The following is a 22,453-nucleotide window of genomic DNA, read 5'->3' as shown; positions in this document are numbered from 1 at the left end:
GAATACCATTTCTTTTGTAGCCGTTTTTCTATGTGCTGTTAAAGCGGTAGTTAATCACATTACTACTACAGTATAAAGGACTTAAACTAATCCAAAGTGCATGTTTTAGAGATATTTACTGTACCTGTAGGCAAGCTTCCCATCCGCCCTATAGCAGAAGTACTGCTACAGGGCAGCACGGATTTGCAAAATCACGTGTATATACAGTTTTGTTCAAAATAATAGCAGTCAGACATCACTAACCTGATCAATCACTGTTTTTGGTAGAAATGATATTTCTACATAGCAAATAATTTACTAGCAGGTGTAGTAGAGTAATAGAAATCCAACAGACCCAACAGTCATGACATGCATGCTGCTGATTCTGTGTAATTGAATCACTAATTGAAAGGGGCATGTTCAAAATAATAGCAGTGTGGAGTTCTATTAGTGAGGTCAACGTCCTAGATATGACTTTGACTAAATTAGCTGAGCTAAAGGTTTGATAGCTAGAGCAAGCAATAAGGGTGAAAAGTTACAACCCTTTCTAGTACCTCTGACTTTTGGGAAGTAGCCTCATCTGTATTCTGAGTATTTCAGATACGCTTATGGGTTGTACTAAAGGAAGGAGATCCATATTAAAAAGTTTGAGTCAAAACCCCAGTCTTCCAGTATGTAATGTAGATACAGCCAATAAACAAACTGAATGCCTTCTGGAAAAAAGGTAGGCTGTTATGTTCTTTTTTTTTTTTTGTACTTTGGTCAATAGGAGTGATGCTCTATGGACATAATTGCTGCCTTGTGTGAGGGTTTTAAACCCAGCCTTGTCTTTATGGATAAAAGATCCTATGATATGCTTGAGTCAACCTGTGAGTTTATAAATAATTAATAAAATACAATCATATAAAATATGTCTTTAGTTTGGACCAGGAAGAGTCGTCTGTGTTTGGTTTTGGCCACCAGGGTTTGTGATGGGAAGCTCTTAGTTTGTCAGGGCAAGGACATTTATGGGTTTTAAGGTATATTTGGCCTGTAAAACCTCTTTGACCGTAATGGATTGTTGTAGGAGGCCTTTCTGAAAGTCATTTAGGGTTGGAAGTGGTTTTTTGTTTTTTTTTTACTAAAGTTATCTGCCTGAGTATGGGAGAAATCACTGTTGGCTCAATATAGTTTGGGGTGATGATTAAGGAATTCTTGGAAGACTTTGACCGGATTGCTTGTGTGAGTATCCCTAGAAATTTTAGGACCAATGGGTTTATGGTCCTGATCTAGTTTACAAAGTTTCAGTAACAGGAGTGTGTCTGGTTTGTTAGCTTTGATGTACTGCTTATGTCTATGGAATGATAAACTTAAGACTTACTAAAGTCTGGTACAGGTGTTTTTTTTGTTTTTTTTTTTCATTCCACCCATCGGGTTGGAAAAAAGAGAGATCACTGTACTAAACAAGCGATGTTAGTACAGCTATCTCGCCTGCTGTGCCTTTGTGTTCTGACATGGGAACTACCCCCCCCCCCCCCCACCCCCCACCCCCAAAACACACTAACCAGCAATCGCAGCCTTTGGCTCCAAGTACTGATTGGATGCTGGTTTTCCAGCACGTCCCTTCGTCAAAAGCTGGTCCTTCTTCTGGACAGCTGAACACACACATGGTCCAGATGTCCTGCTGAATCGGTAGATATGCAGACCGTGTGTACCCTCACTGCTCAGATGCGTACCAAGAATATGGGGAGTTTGTAAATTCATGCCATGTGGTTATGTGGATAGGTAGTAAGCTCCAGAGCTATGCACTATAGGAAAGGAATAAAAGAGCTAGAGTTATCTTTTTCAGGTATGTCCTTAGGTGGCTGGTAAGATGGTCTAGGTAACCTGTGGGACCTAGGTTGTGGACATAAATGATGTAAGGTTAGAATGAGCTAGTTCTGGTGAGCTGTCAGAAGCAAGTGGACTGTCACTGATCATATTCATTAAGAGCAGTGTAGTTTTGTCAGTTGAGGTATTGGGAAAGGGGTAGTCACTCTAGTTTTGCATGTTTGGCCCCACTGGGTCAGAAGAATTGTGCTTCAAACTGTACCAAAATTAAATTAGAAGTCCGGGTTAGGACTAAGGTCAAAACTCATGTTTGAAAGCTAAGGTTGATATTGTGAAAGTAAGTGCATATCCCAAGCTACACATACATTGCATCCCAGCAGTAGATCCCTGCCATTCTTCCATGTGTGCTGCAGTTCAGCTGACCTATGGGCTTCTATGTATTTTCTGGGTGGTTTTGTGCTCGATAACCAGCTCCTTTCCCACCTCCTGCCTGCAGCTGAGGTCCGCTTCAGTTTCACTAGCTCGGGCTTGCATAGGTAGGCATCAACTATACCTCCAGTTCACATATTATACTGGTATCCTCCCTGTCCTGCTTTCCTGCTGGTGCATAATTTGAGAGTAAAGCTGCTCCTTCTAACCAGCTCTGGGCGATTCTCTGTGTTAGTAGATAAGTTGGGCCCAGGCAGGCATTACTTGTTGGGACGGTCAGGTGCCCAGGGCAGCTACAGCTGGCATGTTCCTTTTGAGTTTACCCTAAATCCTGGAGGCAGCAGCAGTGGCGGACAATGCTCCCCTTCCAGGCTAGAGTCTAGTCACAGCAGACATGAAGTTGGGGGCCAGTTGAGACCATATATACATAGATTAGAAATTGTTGCTCTTTTTGGAGAAAAGTCACTATTGTGTAATGTTTGAAGTTAAGTTAAAAACAAATTGTTGTTAAAATATATATAATCATATGGGTGGAAAAGAGATGTAGATATTGGAAACAAGATCTGTTCTGTCTAATATTTTTTGTTTGTCCTGATATGGGCTCCCAGCATGATTTTCACACATTGTTTTATTTGTGCAGTGGCTTTAATTAAAATCCTAAACCGCCTTTTTTTTCTTTTTTTTTTTTTTCTTCTTGTTTCAGTCGGAAAACAACAGTAAATCAATTTTTTCTAAAGTCATGGTTATTACACGTAAGTAAGCAATGGTTTGTTTTATGTGAAATGTGGAATTTTTAAATATATGGATAAAATAATCAGAGATGCCTGGGTCTACAGCATGGTGTCTACTGGTTACAAGCTGGAGTTTTGCTGCTTTTCCCGTCCATGCTTTATGTGCTTTGTAGTTGCATTAAAAAATAAAAAGTTTTCGTTGCAACCCTGGGAGTCATTGCACCCGTAGCAAAAGGGGAGAAGTGTTCTACATTTTATTACATCCTGTTTTCCAGCACCTAAAGCTAAAGAGAGACATCCAGCCTACTCTGTACTTCAAGGGTCTAAACAAGTTCCTGAAGGTCAAAAAATTCAGGATGGGGTCCACCTAGTCAGTGATTGCTTTGCTGCATCAGGAGGACTTCCTGGTGTTGGTGGATATCAAAGGTGCCATCTCAGTTATTGGCATCTCTAACATTTTCTGCAGTTCACAGTGGAGCATTGCTACTACCAGTTTGGACCTGTCCATCACCCTCACAGTGTTTACCAAGGTAGAAAATGCTACAGTTGTCCAACATCTGGAGTGTTTTAATGCTTAGTCCTTGACCAAGCTTGGCTGCAAGTGCTGCATCCACAGGAGTAGTGATTGTCTCTTCAATCCCAGGTAGAACCCCTGAGGTTGTTAGAAAAAGAGGAAGGAGTTGCTGAGGAAGATAGTGGCCACCTTTTGAAAACATTCCTTTACGCTTAGAGCTCTTCAGCTAAATATGCTGTCATTGTGAGACAAACTTTGTGAATCCTTGCACCTGCCAGTGCATGTAACTCCAAAGAGCAGATTGGGGCTGGAATGGTGAATATCTATACATATGCTGGGTACTGGGAAATCCATCCTTCTGATGAGTTTAAAGATCTGGAAGATGATTGCCAGTCTTATTAGGCTGGGGAGGTGTATTGGAGAACCTCTTTTCATAGGTTTTGGTCGTTGCCAATCAACATCCTTGAAACTTTAGGTGATTCAGCTGGCTCTGCTACACTGATCTGTTTACTTTTTGGTGTCTTTCCATCAGGTTACAGTCAGACAATGTCACAGTTGGGGCGTACATCAACGATCAAGGTGGGACAAGAAGTTGCACTGCTCAGGAAGAAGATTAACTGGTCCTTTTTGGGCAGGACTGCACATCCTGGTCATCTCCACTGTGCACATGCCAGGTGTGGAAAACTGGCATACAGCCTTCAGCAGCTGAATCTGTGAAATTGGGCCTTTCACCTGGAGGTGTTCATAGAGATTTGTTTGCTATGGAGGATGCCAGATGTAGAACTATGTCCAGATTCAACATACCGGGGACCCTCAGGCATTCGTGGTAGATGTCCTGTTTGGGGTCAGTTTTCCATGATCTGTCTTCTCTCCACTGCAACTTCTTCCTCACCTGTTGTGTAGGATAAAGGTGGTGGGCATTCCAGTGATTCTTGCTTTGGCACAAAGAATGTGGTATGCAGACATCACAAATCTCTTGGCAGATGAGCCGGGGGCTCTTCCAGTCTGGCCAAATTTGCTGTTGCAGGGTCCCATCTTCCATCCTGCATTATGGTTGCTGGTTCGATGGAATGGCTGTTGAAGTCCAAGCCATGAGGGATAGGTGTGTTTTTGATTTGGTAATCTGTAATGCATTTTATCTTTTCTCTAGTATGGTGTGAAGATGTCTTTGACTTTAAGTACCATCAAGGGGCAGATTTCGGCCTTGGCTATTCTGTTACAAAAGCACGTTACATCCCGTTCCTTGATAAAAGCCTTTGTACAGGACATTAAACGGATTGCTCCACCTGTGCAGCACCTTTTGTTTCCATGGGATATTAATTTGGTTGTGTCTGTTTTGCAGACTTCTCCATTCCAGCCTCTCTGAGCAATATCCTTTGTCGCTGTTTATGCTCAAGGTTTTCTCTGGTTGCCATTACTTTGGCTCACAAGGTGTCACCATTGGCTGCTGTTTTATGCAAGGAATCTTTCCTAGTTCTTCACCTGGATAAGGTGGTATTGAGACCTCGGACCCCTTATTTACCTTAGGTAGTTTCGTTCTGCCTTTAATCAGGACATTGTTTTTTTCCCCTCATCCTTCGGAGAATGTGCCTGGGGATGCTGTTCAAGCCATTTTTAAATTTATCTGAAGTCTACAACTTTCTTTAATCTGAATCCCAGTTTTCTCTCCCTGAGGGACCTAGCAATAGTCAGGCTGCTATTCAATCTATTTTGTAGGTGGATTTGTCAGCTTGTTTTTCTGATCTATGGTATCAAAGGCAAGGGTTCCCCTTTTCCCAGTAAAATCCCATTCCAGCAGAAGTGTCAATGCTTCCTCGGCTACTCAGCATCAAGCTGCTGCAGTTCACTTGGTCTTCACTTTACATGTTTACCAAGTTCTTCTTGATAGGTATGTAGGCCTCTGCAGATGCCAGTTTTGGGCAAAAGGTCTTGCTGTTGGCTTTGTAGTGGTGCTTCCTCTATTCTGCTTTTGGATTTTGTGCATGTTACCATTGTTGCTTTGTTACCCATCCCCCTCATATTCAGTGCTTTGGGACATCCTAAGTAGTCATAATTATGAAGTTTCATTTGATGTACAATTACGATTAGGGCTGAAACAACTTATCGATATAATCAGTTATGCAAATAGTTGTCAACTAGTTTTATAATCAATTAGTTGGCATGCTTAAAGAATGCAATATTTGTTTACATATCAGAAAATACAGTAAAGCAGATATACAGATCAGTACACCATTCATACAAGCCTGTATACACAGTGCAGTACACATACAGCTCACTACAGGGCTCTGTGCAGGGATGATCTGCATCTGAACCCAGAGAAGGTGATAGACTGGAGGTAACATAAGGCATTACAATTAAAGTTTTTTATTCTGCTCCTTCAAAGTTTCCCGTCACTGTGGTTGAAAACTAACATTGATTTGACCCCCACCAAGAATTAGAAAATCGAACGTTCTTAAAACAAAAATTTTCAAACAAAATGTATGGTCAGCATAAGTGACAGCAGGCACAGGTAGCTTGTATCAAGATATCTACCTATGCCAGGGCAGTCTGTTATGCATAACATATCACAGTCCTAGGTGAAAACCTGCAAAACTGTGTTTTTATGTCCTTTTTTTTTTTTTTTTTTTTATTTTGTTTTTTTTCTCTTACCAGACTCAACCTGCTAATAGTATATACATCTGTCTGTTATTCTCAGAGTGGATTAGATAATTTGTTCCCTAACCATATAGCTGGTTATTTATATTTACCACTGCATATAGATGTTCAAGAATAAATTATTTTACGTACTGTTACCTAAATTATACACCAAACTTTTTTTGTGGTTTTTTATTCAATTAATCGAAACAACATTCGGCCAACTTATCGGTTATGAAAATAATTGTTAGCAACAGCCCTAATTAAGATATTAGTATTTTTAGTTCACTTGTAAAATCATTTTTTGGAGAACATCCCAAGACACATCCAGCAAAAGAAGCCAGCACAACGTCCTGTATCAGTAGCGTGATGAGTTTTATGTAATGCAGAGTATTGTAGTAATAGGAGTAATGTAGAGTATGTCTGCCATGAAAAAGGCCTGAATGGATGAAATATGTTTACCTATTTGTGGCTTTAATACTCCTGATGCATGCCATTCTGCCGGCTTCTTTCTCTGGATTAAGTGTTAATAAGATCTTGGCAACCATTTTGCCAGAACACCAGCTTTAGGACTGATCTGGATGATTATGGGCATACTTTTTTTTTTCTGTCCCCCCTCCCCCCTTACCTGTTCCTCATGGCTTGCTGCAAAACTGCAGCTTATCCTCTGAGTTGGGGTGTGTTGTACCTGGGTGGGTTATCCTTCTTTTTTTTTTTTTTTTTTTTCTTTGACCAGTGTCCATTCTCCTGAAGATGGCAGCATACCTAAGTAGATATTATTATACTGGATTTATATAGCGCCAACAGTTTTCTCAGGGCTTTACAAGATAAAGGGAGAGACCATACAGCAACGATACAATTCAATACAAGAGGCTTAGGAGGGCCCTGCTCCTGGGAGCTTACAATCTAATAGGCTGAGGCTGGTGAAACAAAAGGTATTAACTGTGGGGGATGAACTGATGGGAGTTGAATATGAAGTGCCCTGTGGAGTATTCCTAGAAAAGTTAAACCAAAATCCCATTTTCCAAGTCAAGATTAGGATTTCTAAGAGCCTAAACACATACTCTAGATCAGTGGTGGGCAAACTTTTTGACTTGAGGGCCGCAATGGGTTCATATATTGGACCCGGGGGCCGGACCAAGAGTAGATGAATGATGTGTATGTGTCATCCATAGTAAGTATAGTAATATTCCCCCATAGTAAGCATAGTAATTCATCCCCCATAGTAATTCATCCCCCATATAGTAATTCATCCCCCATATAGTAATTCATCCCCCCTATAGTAATTCATCCCCCCTATAGTAATTCATCCCCCATAGTAATTCATCCCCCCTATAGTAATTCATCCCCCCTATAGTAATTCATCCCCCCTATAGTAATTCATCCCCCCTATAGTAATTCATCCCCCCTATAGTAATTCATCCCCCCCATATAGTAATTCATCCCCCATAGTAATTCACCCCCCATATTAAGTCCCCAAGTCCCCCCTGTGTCAATTCACTTACCTTTGCTCCGCGCGTTCCTCTCGCCGTGTTCCCGGCTCGTTCCGGTGTAGCATGAAAATCTGTCTCCTACGAGGATCTGTCCCCCTCGACGTATCTGCGCATGTTCCAGTTTCAGGCATTAGCAGCCGATCTGCGATCTCCGGCACATGCGAGATACGTCGAGGGGGACAGATCCTCATAGGAGACAGATTTTCATGCTACACCGGTCTTCAGGGCGGACTGTGAGAGGAGCCTAGCGGGAGCCTAGCTCCGCGGGCCGGATTAAAAGGTCCGCCGGGCCGTAGTTTGCCCATTGCTGCTCTAGATAGATGCTGAGGTTTACGTTTGGGTGAAACCCTGCCCCTGCCTGCATTAAGCAACATTCCCTGTCATACGGTTGTCAAATGCTAGATCCTGTGCTGCCTCCTGACTCTGACATGTAATATTCTAATAACAATGGTGGTGGACTTGGTAATCTCAACCTATGGGGTAGTTGGGGCCCATATTTATAGTTTGCATGCATATGGCTTCTCGGGTGAATGACTTATTGTTTTGAAGACTAAAACCTCATTTGCCCATACGCAGGGCAATGTATAAATCAGTTACAGGCTGACAGATGAATTATCAGGGCCTCTCATCTGTCCCTAATTACATGCAACTGCTCAGATGTGTGGGCAATGTGTGAAGTTGTGGAATATGTTGGCCTGTCATTGATTTCTGCAGGCTACCGGCTGCAGATTAATGCAAACACTGCCCACACATACCGATTCCTGGCTGTGTACTGTCCTCTGCATAGGGTTAGGTTCACTTACAGTGATTTTGTTCCCTGAATATTTGGCAAATGAGCAACAAAACAGCATAATCCAATTCAGATGCTATCAGATGGGGTCATAGACAGTAGTAGAAACCAGAGGGTTTGTCTCTGCTTTTCTAAAACTGAAAGAGAAAAATATTGCCTGCCATTTAATTTGATGTGCTGTCAACATGATGTAGTAAAGTTGGTGTATGCGCAGATATTATTTGTCATATTATGGGGCCCATTTGATAGCAGTTGATTCCTGGTATTTGGCCACCCTGGGTAGTGTTTCATTTTCTTCATACACTGAAGAACCAGGTGTTTCTTAGTCTCTAGGAAAGGTTAGGTGCATCATGGCCTTTCCTATAAGGTGAACCTTTTATGTTGTCTAGTCAGTGCAAAATAAAAGTTCACTTTAGCACTTTGAAGCCTCCTGCATGCATACTGACAACTCCGTAGCACATTCAATATGGACACACATCGTAGTGCAAGGGGAATAAATGGGGGACATTGTTTACAATAAACGCTTAATTGATAATCTATAAATCTTTTTAAAGCTGTGACAGCGTTTGAGATTTGAGGCAGGATCAACAGGTAATTTTTTGCACTTAAAAGAGAATTGTGGGCTGGAGAAGTAAAAACAAAACAAAACATTATACTCACCTACGTGGATGCTCTGCACAGAGAACTGAACAATCAAACATGTGACACTCTGGCTTTCTGCCCCACCCCTCCAGCACTCACTAGATCATAGCGCTGTGGGGGGGGGGGGGGGGGGGTGTCTTCCTCAGGCTCTTGCCGGATCACTGGAAGACTGAGTCAGGTATCGGTTCAGGCTTCTGGACTGATCCTGACCATATGGTCGGGATCTATTCAGAACTCTGGACTGGCTCTGTGACGTCAGCCAACAGCTAACTGCACTCTTGTGATCCAGAGAAGTATAGGCAAAAAAGCTTTGGCTATACTTCTCGTTTAAGGCACAGATACACATGTCCATATATATTTGGACACAGGCACAATTTTCATAGTTTTGTATGCCACCAGAATAAATTAAAACGAAACAATCCAAATGGCTGTGAAATGCAGACTTGCAGCTTTAATGCAAGGGGTTGAACATAAATATCAAGTACACTTAGGCACTGCAACCATTTTTGTACCCTTGTCCCTCCATTTTCAGGGGCTCAGATGTAATTGGACAAATGAATATAATCAAAAATAAAATGTTGATTTTTGATATTTTGTTGAGAATCCTTTACTGGCAATGACTTCCTGAAATTGGACAAATGAATATAATCAAAAATAAAATGTTGATTTTTGATATTTTGTTGAGAATCCTTTACTGGCAATGACTTCCTGAAGTCTGGAACCCATGGATATTACCAAAGACTGGGTTTCTTCCTTTCTGATGCTTTGCCAGGCTCTATTTGCAGCTGTCTTCAGTTGTTCTTTGTTTGTGGGTCTTTCTGCCTTTTTCGTTTACCTTCAGCAAGTGAAATACATGCTCAATTGGGTTGAGATCAGGTGATTGACTCGCCCATTGCAGAATATTCCACTTCTTTTCCTTCAAAGCTCCTGGATTGCTTTTGTGGTGTGTTTTGGATCATTGTCCATCTGTACTGTGAAGCACTGTCCAATCAACTTTGCTGCATTTGGCTGAATCTGGGCTGACCGTATATTTCTAAACACTGCAGAATTCATCCGGCTGCTTCTGTCTTCTGTCACATCATCAATAAACACCAATGACCCAGTGCCACTGGAAGCCATGCATGCCCATGCCATCACACTTCCTCCACCATGTTTTACAGATGACGTTGTGTGCTTTGGATCATGAGCTGTTCCAAGCCTTCTCCACACTTCGTTTCATCCGTCCAAAAAATGCTTTTCCAAAACTGGTTTGGCTTTTTTTAGATGTTTTCTGGCAAAGTCTAATCTGGCTTTTTTATTCTTCAGGCTTATGAATGGTTTGCACCTTGTGGTGAACCCTCTGTATTTGCTCTCGCAAAATCTTCTCTTGATTGTAGACTTTGACAATGATACGCCCATCTCCTGGAGAGTGTCCTTCACTTGTCTGGATGTTGTGAATGGGTATTCCTTTATCATAGAGAGGATTCTGCTATCATTCACCACTGTTTTCTTCCGTGGACATCCATGCCTTTTTATGTTGCTTCGCTCACCAGTGCGTTGTTCTTTTCTCAGAATGTACCAAACTGTTGATTTGGCCATTCCTAATGTTGCTATTATCTTTCTGATGGATTTGTTTACTTTTTGAAGCCTTACATTGGCCATTGCATGGGCAGCTCTTTTGAATGCATGATGTAGGTTCACAGCAATAGATTCCGAATGCAAATACTACACTTAGAAACAACTCCAGATCTTTTAATTAATGAAGAAATAACAAAGGAGTAGCCCACACCTGGTCTTGAAACAGCTTTTGATTCAATTGTCCAATTACTTTTGGTCCCTTGAAAAAGGGGGGGGGGGGGGTGGCTACTCTTAAGAGCTGTAATTCCTAAACCCTTCCTCCAATTTTTATGTACATACCCTCAAATTAAACTTGAGAGTGTGCACTTTCAGCCCATATCCATTATATAACTATAGCTTGAATATTTTTTGGTAAATACCTGAAAAAATCTAAAATTGTGCCCATGTCCAAATATATATGGACCTATCTGTATTAAAACCATTATAACACACCAGAAAGGAGCAAATGAGAGAGGTTAATTGTTGGTGTTTACATGCCCTATAGAGCAGCTCCTTGAAATATTACTTGGTTTCAGCAGCTTCCCAATATAAGACAATATTTTGTGTTTCCATTAGATTTCCTTCTAGAAAACATTTTATTCTGGGTGTTTTTTTTTTTGTGCATTCCCCAGTTTTCAGTGCTGCTGAACACACATTTCATCCTTGCCTTGTACCATTTCATTAACATAGTGACAACTATAATGGTGGTTTTGCCTTTTAACAGGGAAGCATCTATTTTGTCCACCAGTGCCCTATAACTGCATAACCGTAAAAAGAAAAGTAGTTTTTTTTTCTCTGTACAAATGGTTATACATTTTTTTATTTGTTGTTTTGTATTTTCTTTGGTTTAACATTACAGACTACCACTAAGATTTTCCCCCTCTATTTAGTAGCTGTCTTTACCCCTCTGTTTAGCAGCTGTATTATCTCCTGTTTTTTGTTTCTCAGGAAACTTGCCAGACCCTGGCAAGGGCCAAGACTTTCTCAAGAAATTTACCCAAGTGTTGGAGGAAGATGAGAAGATAAGAGGACAGCTGGAGAAACTTGTCAGTCCCACCTGTTCATGCAAACAGGCAGAAGTGTGTGTGGTAGGTGTTCAGTATGGTTTGGTATCTGTTTGAATTGTTTCTCATTGACATTCACATTGGCAATTAGCACTAATAGTACCTAAGTAGTTTTGTTGTATAGCTTTTTCATACTATAGTTCTTGGGTTGACTGAAAAGTTCTAATTGCTGCATGGTTATGTGGAAATATGGCTGTCAGTCTGTTTATTCAGTGTCCTAATACCTGGCACCAGCATAATAGCTAAAGGCCAGGAGATTTTGTTCCAGTCAGTGTGGACACACGTTTTACAGTAGTTCTGTAAAGCATTCATGGACTTATCACAGGATTTTACATTAATGTGCAGTTGTTAGTACATTGCCCTGTAGCTTGCCCTTGGATCTTGTAAGCTGAAATACATTACAAAACTGTGTCTTAATCATAAATTACAAGTGTCAGTTATTAGACTATTGGGTCATTCTCCAGGTGATTGGACGCTGGCAAATAGCAAAGTTTGACACTGCTTGCAATAACTCCTCCCATTTCCACAAGTACCCCAGTTTTTTGCTAGTGTCCATAGGGTATGGATTTGTGTGTCCCGTTTCAATGCATGGAGCTCTGGCAGTTGCATCTGTCAGCATGCTCAGTCCAGGTCTGTGGTCTGGTGAAGTAGAGCCCCGTCTTTGAAGACCCTACAGTGTATTTACCCTGCAGAAGGTGAAGAGTGTGTGCGTGCGTTTACAGGACTTTGGTACAGGCAGTAGTTTCCCTCTCGCACCTGTTAGAGCTGCAGGTCCCGGTTGGTTGTATTACTAGAGGAACCTGTGAGCATACTTTTTTGGTACAGGGTGAACGCATCACCCTATCAGTAGCACACTGGGCTCTCCCTCCTTTCCCCTCCAAGCCTAATGCGCAGGCATGACCCCACGGCACCAGTGCAGCCCACCAGTGTGCAGGTGTCATATTTGAATGGGGGAATGAGACACACTGCAGACCACTAGCCAAACAGGTGGAGAGGAATGTAAAACTGCCTCAGCCTTGAGCTCCCCTTGAGCCTCGCCCCTGAAGCATTTTGCAATTCCATCGGAAGGGCCTCCATGACTAATCCCCAGTGTACGGGGCGAAATGCATCAAGGGCGGAGCGCAAGGCTGAGGCTGTTATACATTCCCTCCCCTCCTGTTGAGCTATTGATGTGTGGTGTCTCTCATTCCCCCGAGCTTCTCTGCTTTCTGGATCAAGCATAAGATAGCCTGCATTCTTACAGGGTATTGTGAGTATGTCCTAATTGAATCTCATTTTTTGCACCGAGGACACCAGCCAAGCAGGACATACCTTTTGAGTCTCATACAGGCCACACCTTGATACTAACCCCTCCCCTCTATTGGTACTAGTGGTTAGGATGTGAGTATTGTGCCTCCTGTAGGCTCTGCAGGCATGGCGAACCTGGCACTAGGAGGAACAGGACCAGGTAGACGTAAGCTTCCTTATTTCAGGAGACAGGCTTCCTTCCACATTTCTAGGGTAGCAAACCAGGGCAACATCTGGTTTCTCACTAGCTAATTAAGGTACTCCATCCTTGGGGACCTTCATGTACAGTGGATATAAAAATTCTACACACCTCTGTTAAAATGTCAGGTTTCTGTGATGTAAAAAAATGAGAGACTAATAATTTCAGAACTTTTTCCACCTTTAATGTGACCTATAAACTGTGACCTATAAACTCAATTGAAAAACAAACTGAAATCTTTTTTTGGGGGGGGCTGGGGGGAGTAAACCTATAGAACTAAAATAATGTGGTTGCATAAGTGTGCACACCCTCTTATAACTGGGGATGTAGCTGTATTCAGAATTAAGCAATCACATTCAAAATCATGTTAAATAGGAGTCCGTACACACCTGCCATCATTTAGAGTGCCTCTGATTAACCCCAAATAAAGTTCAGCTGTTCTAGTAGGGCTTTCCTGATATTTTCTTAGTCGCATCCTACAGCAAAAGCCATGGTTCGCAGAGAGCTTTCAGAGCATCGGAGGGATCTCACTGCTAAAAGGCATCAGTCAGGAGAATGGTACAAAAGAATTTCCAAGGCATTAGGTATACCATGGGGCACAGTGAAGACAGTCTTCATCAAGTGGAGAAAATATGGCCCAACAGTGACATTACCAAGAACTGGACGTCCCTCCAAAATTGATGAAAAGACAAGAAGAAAACTGGTCTGGGAGGCTGCCATGAGGCCTACAGCAACATTGAAGGAGCTGCAGGAATATCTGGAAAGTATTGGCTGTGTGGTACATGTGACAACACTCTCCCGTATTCTTCATATGACTGGGCTATGGGGTAGAGTGTCAAGATGGCAGCCTTTTCTTTCGAAGAAAAATATCCAAATTTTGCAAAAACACATTTGAAGTCTCCTAAAAGCATGTGGGAAAATGTGTTATTGTCTGATGAAACCAAGTTTGAACTTTTTGTGCCAAACATATCTTTTCGAATTATGGCCAATAACAACACTGCACATCACCAAAAGAACACCATTCCCACAGTGAAGCATGATGGTGGTAGCATCATGCTGTGGGGCTGATTTTCTTCAGCTGGAGCTGGGGCCTTAGAAAGGTAGATGGAATTGTGAACAGTTCCAAATACCAGTCAATATTGGCACAAAACCTTCAGGCTTCTGCTAGAAAGCTGAACATGAAGAGGAACTTCATCTTTCAGCATGACAACGATCCAAAGCATTCATCCAAATCAACAAAGGAATGGCTTCACCAGAAGAAAATGAAAGTTTTGGAATGGTCCAGCCAGAGCCCAGACCTGAATCCGATGGAAAATCTGTCGGGTGATCTGAAAAGGGCTGTGCACATGAGATGCCCTCGCAATCTGACTGATATTGGAGTGTTTTTGCAAGGAAGAGTGGGCAAATATTGCCAAGTCAAGATGTGCCATGCTGATAGACTCATACCCAAAAAGCCTGAGTGCTGTAATAAAATCAAAAGGTGCTTCAACAAAGTATTCATTTAAAGGTGTGCACACTTATACAACCACATTGGGTTGGAAGTAGAGGAGGGAGGATTTCAGTCCAGTTCTTAGAGTAAGTTTGGTTGCTGGACGTTCTGGAGCGAAGGGCGATGTCGCTTGTGCTTCAGCACTGGACCCCCCTTCTGCTCTGGGCATTAGAGGCCCAATCTGACAACGCCACAGCAGTGGCATACACAAATCATCAAGTCGGTAACTGAAGTAGCCTGTTGTTTTAAAAAAAAAAAAAAATTGAAATCTTTTGTACTTAGGCAAAACTCTTGGGGGATAGAGGAGAAAAGCAGTCCTTTGATTCTTATTGCACTGAATTGTCCCAGGAGGGCATAGTACTTGGACATAGACTCCTGGTGAAACCTACGTGGGTCATGTGTTCCATCTCACTTCACAGTTGCTGGCTCTTACAGCTTGGCTGTTGAAGTCCAAGTGTTGAGGGACAAGGCTCTTGCAGGTTCCATGGTTCCATACCATAATAAAAATTTCCATAATTACCCCCCAAAGGGAAGGGGAGAGAATCATGGAAAAATGGAGACTTTAAGGTGCACTCAAACTAAAAAAGAAAAAAAAATATATAAAAAACACTTTTTAGTATGTATTTTCGATTTGTATAAAAACATTCAATACCAGCTACAATACAGTCAGAAGGTACATATTCAAATCGAAAAAACCCCCTGAAGAGTAGATGGATCGCCACGTTTCGCCTAAAGAGAGCTTCCTCAGGATCCACTTAGTTTTGTGTGTTTTAATAATATTATAGCTGATAAACAATGCAATCAAGATTAATATTAACCCCTTAGCATCGGCACCTCCTGGCCCTTTGAGGGGTTTGTGACACCGGGAGGCGGGACTTGGGGTCATGTGACCAGCGTAATTGACTGTCACAGCGGTCACACTACCGGAAAGCTCCCGATTGCAAGTACAGTAAGTCCCCAACTTACGAACGAGTTCCGTTCCGGGAGAACTTTCGTAAATCAGATCCATTCTTCGTCTTGTACACCTTTGACACAAATCTACAATGTAAAGCATACAGTTGTGGCCAAAATTATTCAACCCCCAATGCTGTAAAGGGGTTTAGGGACTATAGTGTACATTTGGAATTGTATTCAGAATCAAATCCTACAAGGACGTTGTAACTACCCAAATGCAACTAAAATGACATCAATTGTTTATGTAATACAGTAGTAAATGGTTCTTATGTGGTTTCTTCATTGCCACAATTATTCAACCCCTTAAAGACTACCACTCTGAAGAACAGAGGTTCATACAGGTGCTTTCCATCAGGTATTGAAAACACCTGTGGATGTCACCGAGCAGCAATCAAGCATAATAAGCACCAATTAGGCAGCTTTAAAATGACTGTGATACTCAGCTCCTTCTAGACATTTACTGGTGTGGTTACAAACATGGTGAAGGCAAGAGAATGGTCCAGGAAGACAAGAGAAGAGGTGATTTCTCTTCACAGGAAGGGCAATGGCTATAAGAAGATTGCAAAGATGTTAAACATACCAAGAGACACCTTAGGAAGCATCATTCGCAAATTCAAGGCAAAGGGCACTGTTGAAACGCTACCTGGTCGTGGCAGAAAGAAGATGCTGACTTCGACTGCTGTGCGCTACCTGAAGCGTAGAGTGGAGAGAAGTCCCCGTGTGACTGCTGAGGAACTGAGAAAAGATTTGTCAGATGTGGGTACAGAAGTTTCAGCCCAGACAATAAGACGCACACTGCGTAATGAAGGCCTCCGTGCCAGAACTCCCAGGCGTACCCCCTTGCTGTCTCCAAAGAATAAGAAGAGTCGACTGCAGTATGCCAAAAGCCATGTGGACAAACCACAAAAGTTGTGGGATAGTGTTCTGTGGACTGATGAAACAAAATTAGAACTGTTTGGGCCCATGGATCAACGCTATGTTTGGAGGAGGAAGAACAAGGCCTATGATGAAAAGAACACCTTGCCTACTGTGAAGCATGGTGGAGGGTCAATCATGCTTTGGGGCTGTTTTGCTTCTGCAGGTACAGGGAAGCTTCAGCGTGTGCAAGGTACCATGAATTCTCTTCAGTACCAGGAGATATTGGATGGAAACGTGATGCAGTCCGTCACACACCTGAGGCTTGGGAGACGTTGGACCTTTCAACAGGACAATGATCCCAAGCATACCTCCAAGTCCACTAGAGCATGGTTGCAGAGGAAAGGCTGGAACATTTTGGAGTGGCCATCGCAGTCACCAGACTTAAATCCGATTGAGAACCTCTGGTGGGACTTAAAGAAAGCAGTTGCAGTGCGCAAGCCTAAGAATGTGACTGAACTGGAGGCCTTTGCCCATGAAGAATGGGCGAAGATACCCGTAGATCGCTGCAAGACACTTGTGTCAAGCTATGCTTCACGTTTAAAAGCTGTTATAACTGTAAAAGGATGCTGTACTAAGTACTAAGATTGAATGTCACTTGGGGGTTGAATAAAACTGATAATGCTGTGAGCACAGAAAAGACATTTGTGGTTATTTCATTATAACTGTTATGTTATATTTGTCTGACCTACAAGTGCCTCTTTAATGTAAATGTAAGCAAGATGACTGAATGATCAAAAGCAATGTCAAACTGGCCAAAACACTCAATTTCAGTGGGGGTTGAATAATTTTGGCCACAACTGTAAAACAAACACAAATACTATAAATAAACTGTTTTTGCTTTTACAGTTACCTTGAAATGGTGGTACAGTATAATTGTAAATAAACAGTTTTTTGCTTTTACAGTTACCTTAACCACTAGGGAACCGCCCACAGTACATATACTGCTGCAAGGCAGCCCCTGTGCGCAGGATCACGTATATAAACGTGATCCTGCATTTCCAGGTAGGGGGCGTGCGTGGCTGCCCTATCCTTGCTGCCGATCGCGGCCCTGGATGTCAATCACCGGTGTCAATCACCGGGTCCCGACCAGTGATTACCTGCCAGAGCCCGGTGATTAATTACCGCCGATCACCGATAGGCAGGAAGGCTGCATTGTTTATAATGCAGCCGTCCTCCCTGTCAGTTTGGGCATACTGATCGGGATGGATGAGCACAGCCATCTCAATCAGTGTGCTTACAGTGAAGCACACACCCCCCGCCCTCTAGTAAAACACTCCCATCACTCAGTTAACCGTTTGATTGCCTCCAAATGTTAACCCCTTCCTCCCCAGTGCCATTAGTGCAGTGTCAGTGTTTTTTTTTTTCTAAGCACTGATCACTGTATTGGTGTCACCGGGGATGTCAGTGACCCCAAGTCAGACCCCCCCCCCCCCCCCCCAGTGTCAGAATGTCCGCCGCAGTCCCGCCATAAGTCACTAATTGCCGCCATTATTAGTATTCAAAAATGTCCAGTATCTATACCACCACTTGTAAACACTATAACTTTCCAATTAATTTACACGTATTGGGATTTTTTATTTAGCAAAGACATATTGCAGGATACATTTTGGCCTAAATTTATGATGAAATTTGATTTTTAAATTTTTATAGCAACAAGTCAAACATTGTTTTTTTTCCCTCAAAATTGTTGGCTGTTTTTTTTTTTTTTTATAGCGCAAAAAATAAAAACCGCACAGGCAATCAAATACCACCGAAAGAAAGCTCTATTTGTGGGGAAAAAAGTGGCTTAAATTTAATTTGGGTGCAACGTTGCATGGCCGCGCAATTGGCAGTTAAAATAATGCAGCGCTGTAATGCAAAAAATGGTCTGGTCAGGAAGGGGGTGTAAATCCTCAGGAGAACAAGTAGTTAATTGATAAGTTCACCTTTTAACAAACATAATGCACTTTTCTTTTTTTCCCCAGGTAAAAAAGTGCATCTATTTATTTTCCTTGGAGCCTCTAAAGCATTGCTACAGCGATCAGGATATTGATGGTGCCATGAAGGTCTCCTGCAGACCTGTCATTGTATCTATGGGCAGGCAGATACTGAAAGGAAGACTCAATGAACTACTACAGCACTCCACAGTGGCAGCACGGGTGCGCAAAATCACATATATACGTGATTTGCGCTCCCGTGGTTTTCACGCCTCTCCCAGATAGCAGCAGATTGCCTGTCAGTACATCAGTAATCACATTTAACCCCTTGATTGCCAGGAACATGCTCATACACAATAAACCTCCATTGCTAGTTAAGTGTCTGAACGGATCAGTATCTTTTGATCAGATCAGCACTATACCAGTGTTCACATTAGTATAGCGTCCCCAAAAACATAGTGTTAGCAGAATCAGCCCCGGCACCTGCCAGCACCTGCGTTTAGCCCCTATGCTTAATCTTCCCTCCCCCTCTTCTCCCCACAGCAAGTGCAATGTCAGTAGGTCACTGTCACTTGATACATTGCACACAAAACTGCAGTGTTCGCAGAATCAGGCCTGATCTCTGTTAGCACTTGCCGGTAAATTTTGATGACTCTCATATGCAGCCGAGTGCCAGTACTAGTGCCACGCTACCTTTTGGTGAACTGGCAAGCAACTGCAGCCTAGTACATCCTGGTCTTTCACATACCAGCACTGCAGTATCCTTTGGTGACATGGCGAGTCCCATAAGTGCAGCACAAGCTGGTGCGGTGGCGAGCACAAGTATTGTCCCACCAAGAATTTGCACACAGGCCCGTAGAGCCCCTAGTATCCTTCCGGATGTGCTTGCAAATCCCGATTAGCAGCCCACAAATTCTGCAGCACCTGTACATCCCCCATTCACTGCTCAACCCGGTATTCAGGTGGAAACAGCAAACTTAACAACTCCCCTTGATTTTTTTGGAGCTGTTTTTCACTGAAGATCTGTATGCATTTTTTGTGGATCAAAGCAATTTATATGCACAACAATTTATCGCTGCCAATCCAGATTCAAACCTTGCCAGACTATTTGCATGGAAACCCATTACAGTTTCCAAATTTAAATTTTCTTGAGGCCTAACCCTCAACATGGGTATTACTAAAAAAAATTAATTGCGGTTGTATTGGTCCACAGACTCGATTCATCATATGCCCGTGTTCTCTGCTGCCATGGCCAGGCATAGATATGAGAGTATAATGTGTTTTATGCATTTCAATGATAATACACTCTGTTGTCCTCGAGGTGACTCTGAATTTGACTGGTTCCACAAAATTCAGCCCCTCGTAAATCGCCTTATCCAAAAATTTGCAGATGTCTATACTCCCCAGCAAAAAATCTGTGTTGATGAATCCCTCATTAACTTTTCTGGCCGACTTGCATTCAGACAATTTCTCCCCAGCAAACGTGCCAGATATGGGGTCAAGATGTAGAAGGCCTGTGAGAAGGCAACAGGCTATGCATATAAGTTTTAGATTTACGAGGGAAAAGAGTCACGAGGAGCCCCCCGGATGCCCAGACTACATGGGGAGTAGTGGCAAGATCATTTTGGACTTGGTGTCATCCTTTTTCCATATGGGGTGCCACTTATATGTGGACAATTTTTATTAAAGCGTGCCACTATTTAGACATTTGTTCAATCTTGAAATTGGCACATGTGGCACTGTGCTACCTAATGTGTGCCCACCATTAGAAGTGGGTGGATGCAGGGCAGTATATTTTAATGGTGGGCACACCACACACTTTTTTTTCTGGCAGAGATTTCTTCTCTTTTTTTCATTCAGCCCACAGGCTGTATACAAAAAAAAACATAGCATATATACCCAACAAGGACCAGCGACGTGCTAGTGCATCACTGGACTTTGGTTGTACCAGCTGCAGGCATCATCCTGGTATCTTTTTTTTTTTTTTTTTTTTTTTTCTTTTTAGCCGGCGATCGGCTTTCATGTATAAGCAATCCTAGTGGCTAATTAGCTTCAGGATTGCATTTACAAGCAGCGGGAGATGATGCCCCCCCTCCCCCACTGCCTTCTCAAGACGTCCCGTGCCATCGGGGGCAACCTGAGGATGCAGCCGGTGTTTCTGCCAGCTGACCATAGAGCTGATTGGAGACTGGAATTTTGGCAGCCTAGCCAAGTACAGGACCCCAAAATCCAATAAGCACATGCAGGCTTTTAAAGGGCTTTATTTCCTCATTGCACTTTGTTCTGTGTCTCCAATCTAAGCATTGATAGTGTGATCTCTGTAACTTACAGTTGTGATGAGATAGTGATAACTTCAACCTCTGTTGGATACCACAGTCAGTGACTCAATGAGAATGACATATTGTAGATCTTGTGATGTTTATTCCATAAACTGAGAGAATCTCACAACAATTAACATTTCATAGGTCAAAAGAACATACTGTTTCTTGCTTCATGCCAGGCTGCTGCAATGCATCTCTGGGAAAAGGGAAGGGCTATCTATGCAACATTAACTAAACCAAAGGAAAGGGAGGAGCAGAGACAAAATATAGAAAACATTTAAAGGCATATGACAGTCATGTGAAACATGACACACTTCCTGACTACCTATCACAGTTTCGGAGGCCCTGAAATGCCAGGATAGCACCAAACCCCCCCCAATTTACCCCTCTTGGAAAGTAGACACTCCAAGGAATTTGATAAGAAGCATGGTGAGTATTTTGCAGATCTCGTTTGTTGACACAAATATTGGGAAAATGAAAGAAAACAAACATTTTTTTTTTCTTTTCTTTTTTTATATTTCAAAACCTTCTGAGAAAAATTGAGATCTGCAAAATACTCACCATGCCTCTTTTTAAATTCCTTGGGGTGTCTACTTTCCAAAAAGGGGTCATTTGGGGGGGGGGGGATGTTTGGTGCTATCCTGGCATTTCAGTGCCCCAGAAACTGTGATAGGTAGTGAGGAAGTTACGCACCGTCAGGCTTTCAAAGTGGTCATTGGATTTCAGGCTCCTGTATGTGGCTAGGCTGCCAAAAAAAAGCCTCACAAATGTGGTATCCCCATACTCGGTAGAAGTAGCAGAATGTATTTTGGGGTGTAATTTCACATATACCCATGGCTTGTGAGAAATATATCATTTAAATGACAACTTTGTGTAAAAAAAAAAAAAAAAAAAAAAGTGTTTTTGTCATTTTCCAAAACCTTGTGGAAAAAGAATAAATCTTCCATGGACTCAATATGCCTCTCCCCATATAGCTTAGGGTGTCTACTTTCCGTAAAGGGGTCATTTTGGGGGTATTTTTTTCTGTCCTGGTATTTTAGCACCTCAAGAAATGTGATGGGCAGTCAGAAAGTAAAAGCTGTGTATATTCCATTATCTATACCAGCAATGGGCAAACTACGGCCCGGCGGACCTTTTAATCCGGCCCGCGGAGCTAGGCTCCCGCTAGGCTCCTCTCACAGTCCGCCCTGAAGACCGGTGTAGCATGAAAATCTGTCTCCTATGAGGATCTGTCCCCCTCGACGTATCTGCGCATGTGCCGGAGATCGTCGATCGGCTGCTAATGCCTGAAACTGGCACATGCGCAGATACGTCGAGGGGGGCAGATCCTCATAGGAGACAGATTTTCATGCTACACCGGAACGGCGCGGGAACACGGCAAGAGGAACGCGCGGAGCAAAGGTAAGTGAATTGACACGGGGGACTTGGGGACTTAATATGGGGAATGAATTACTATAGGGGGGATGAATTACTATATGGGGGATGAATTACACTATGGGGGATGAATTACACTATGGGGGATGAATTACACTATGGGGGATGAATTACTATATGGGGATGAATTACTATGCTTACTATGGGGGAATATTACTATACTTACTATGGATGACACATACACATCATTCATCTACTCTTGGTCCGGCCCCCAGGTCCAATATATGAACCCATTGCGGCCCTCAAGTCAAAAA

General features: G+C 42.5%; 1 protein-coding gene across 1 annotated transcript in view; it reads left to right on the top strand.

Annotated features, from left to right (window-relative positions):
• PDS5B (PDS5 cohesin associated factor B) overlaps window positions 1-22,453 on the top strand; it is a 153,645-nt gene that overhangs the window by 69,932 nt on the left and 61,260 nt on the right. Inside the window, exons 15-16 of the mRNA XM_089690872.1 lie at window positions 2,921-2,969; window positions 11,566-11,705. Of these exons, the coding sequence (XP_089546998.1) occupies window positions 2,921-2,969; window positions 11,566-11,705 (189 nt within the window). The remainder of the gene's footprint in view (window positions 1-2,920; window positions 2,970-11,565; window positions 11,706-22,453) is intronic.

This window comes from Staurois parvus, unplaced genomic scaffold, assembly GCF_062004578.1.
Source record: "Staurois parvus isolate SC_StPar_1 unplaced genomic scaffold, SC_StPar_1.0 ptg000544l, whole genome shotgun sequence".
Classification (NCBI taxonomy): domain Eukaryota; kingdom Metazoa; phylum Chordata; class Amphibia; order Anura; family Ranidae; genus Staurois; species Staurois parvus.
This window is presented reverse-complemented; position numbering and strand designations above follow the sequence as displayed.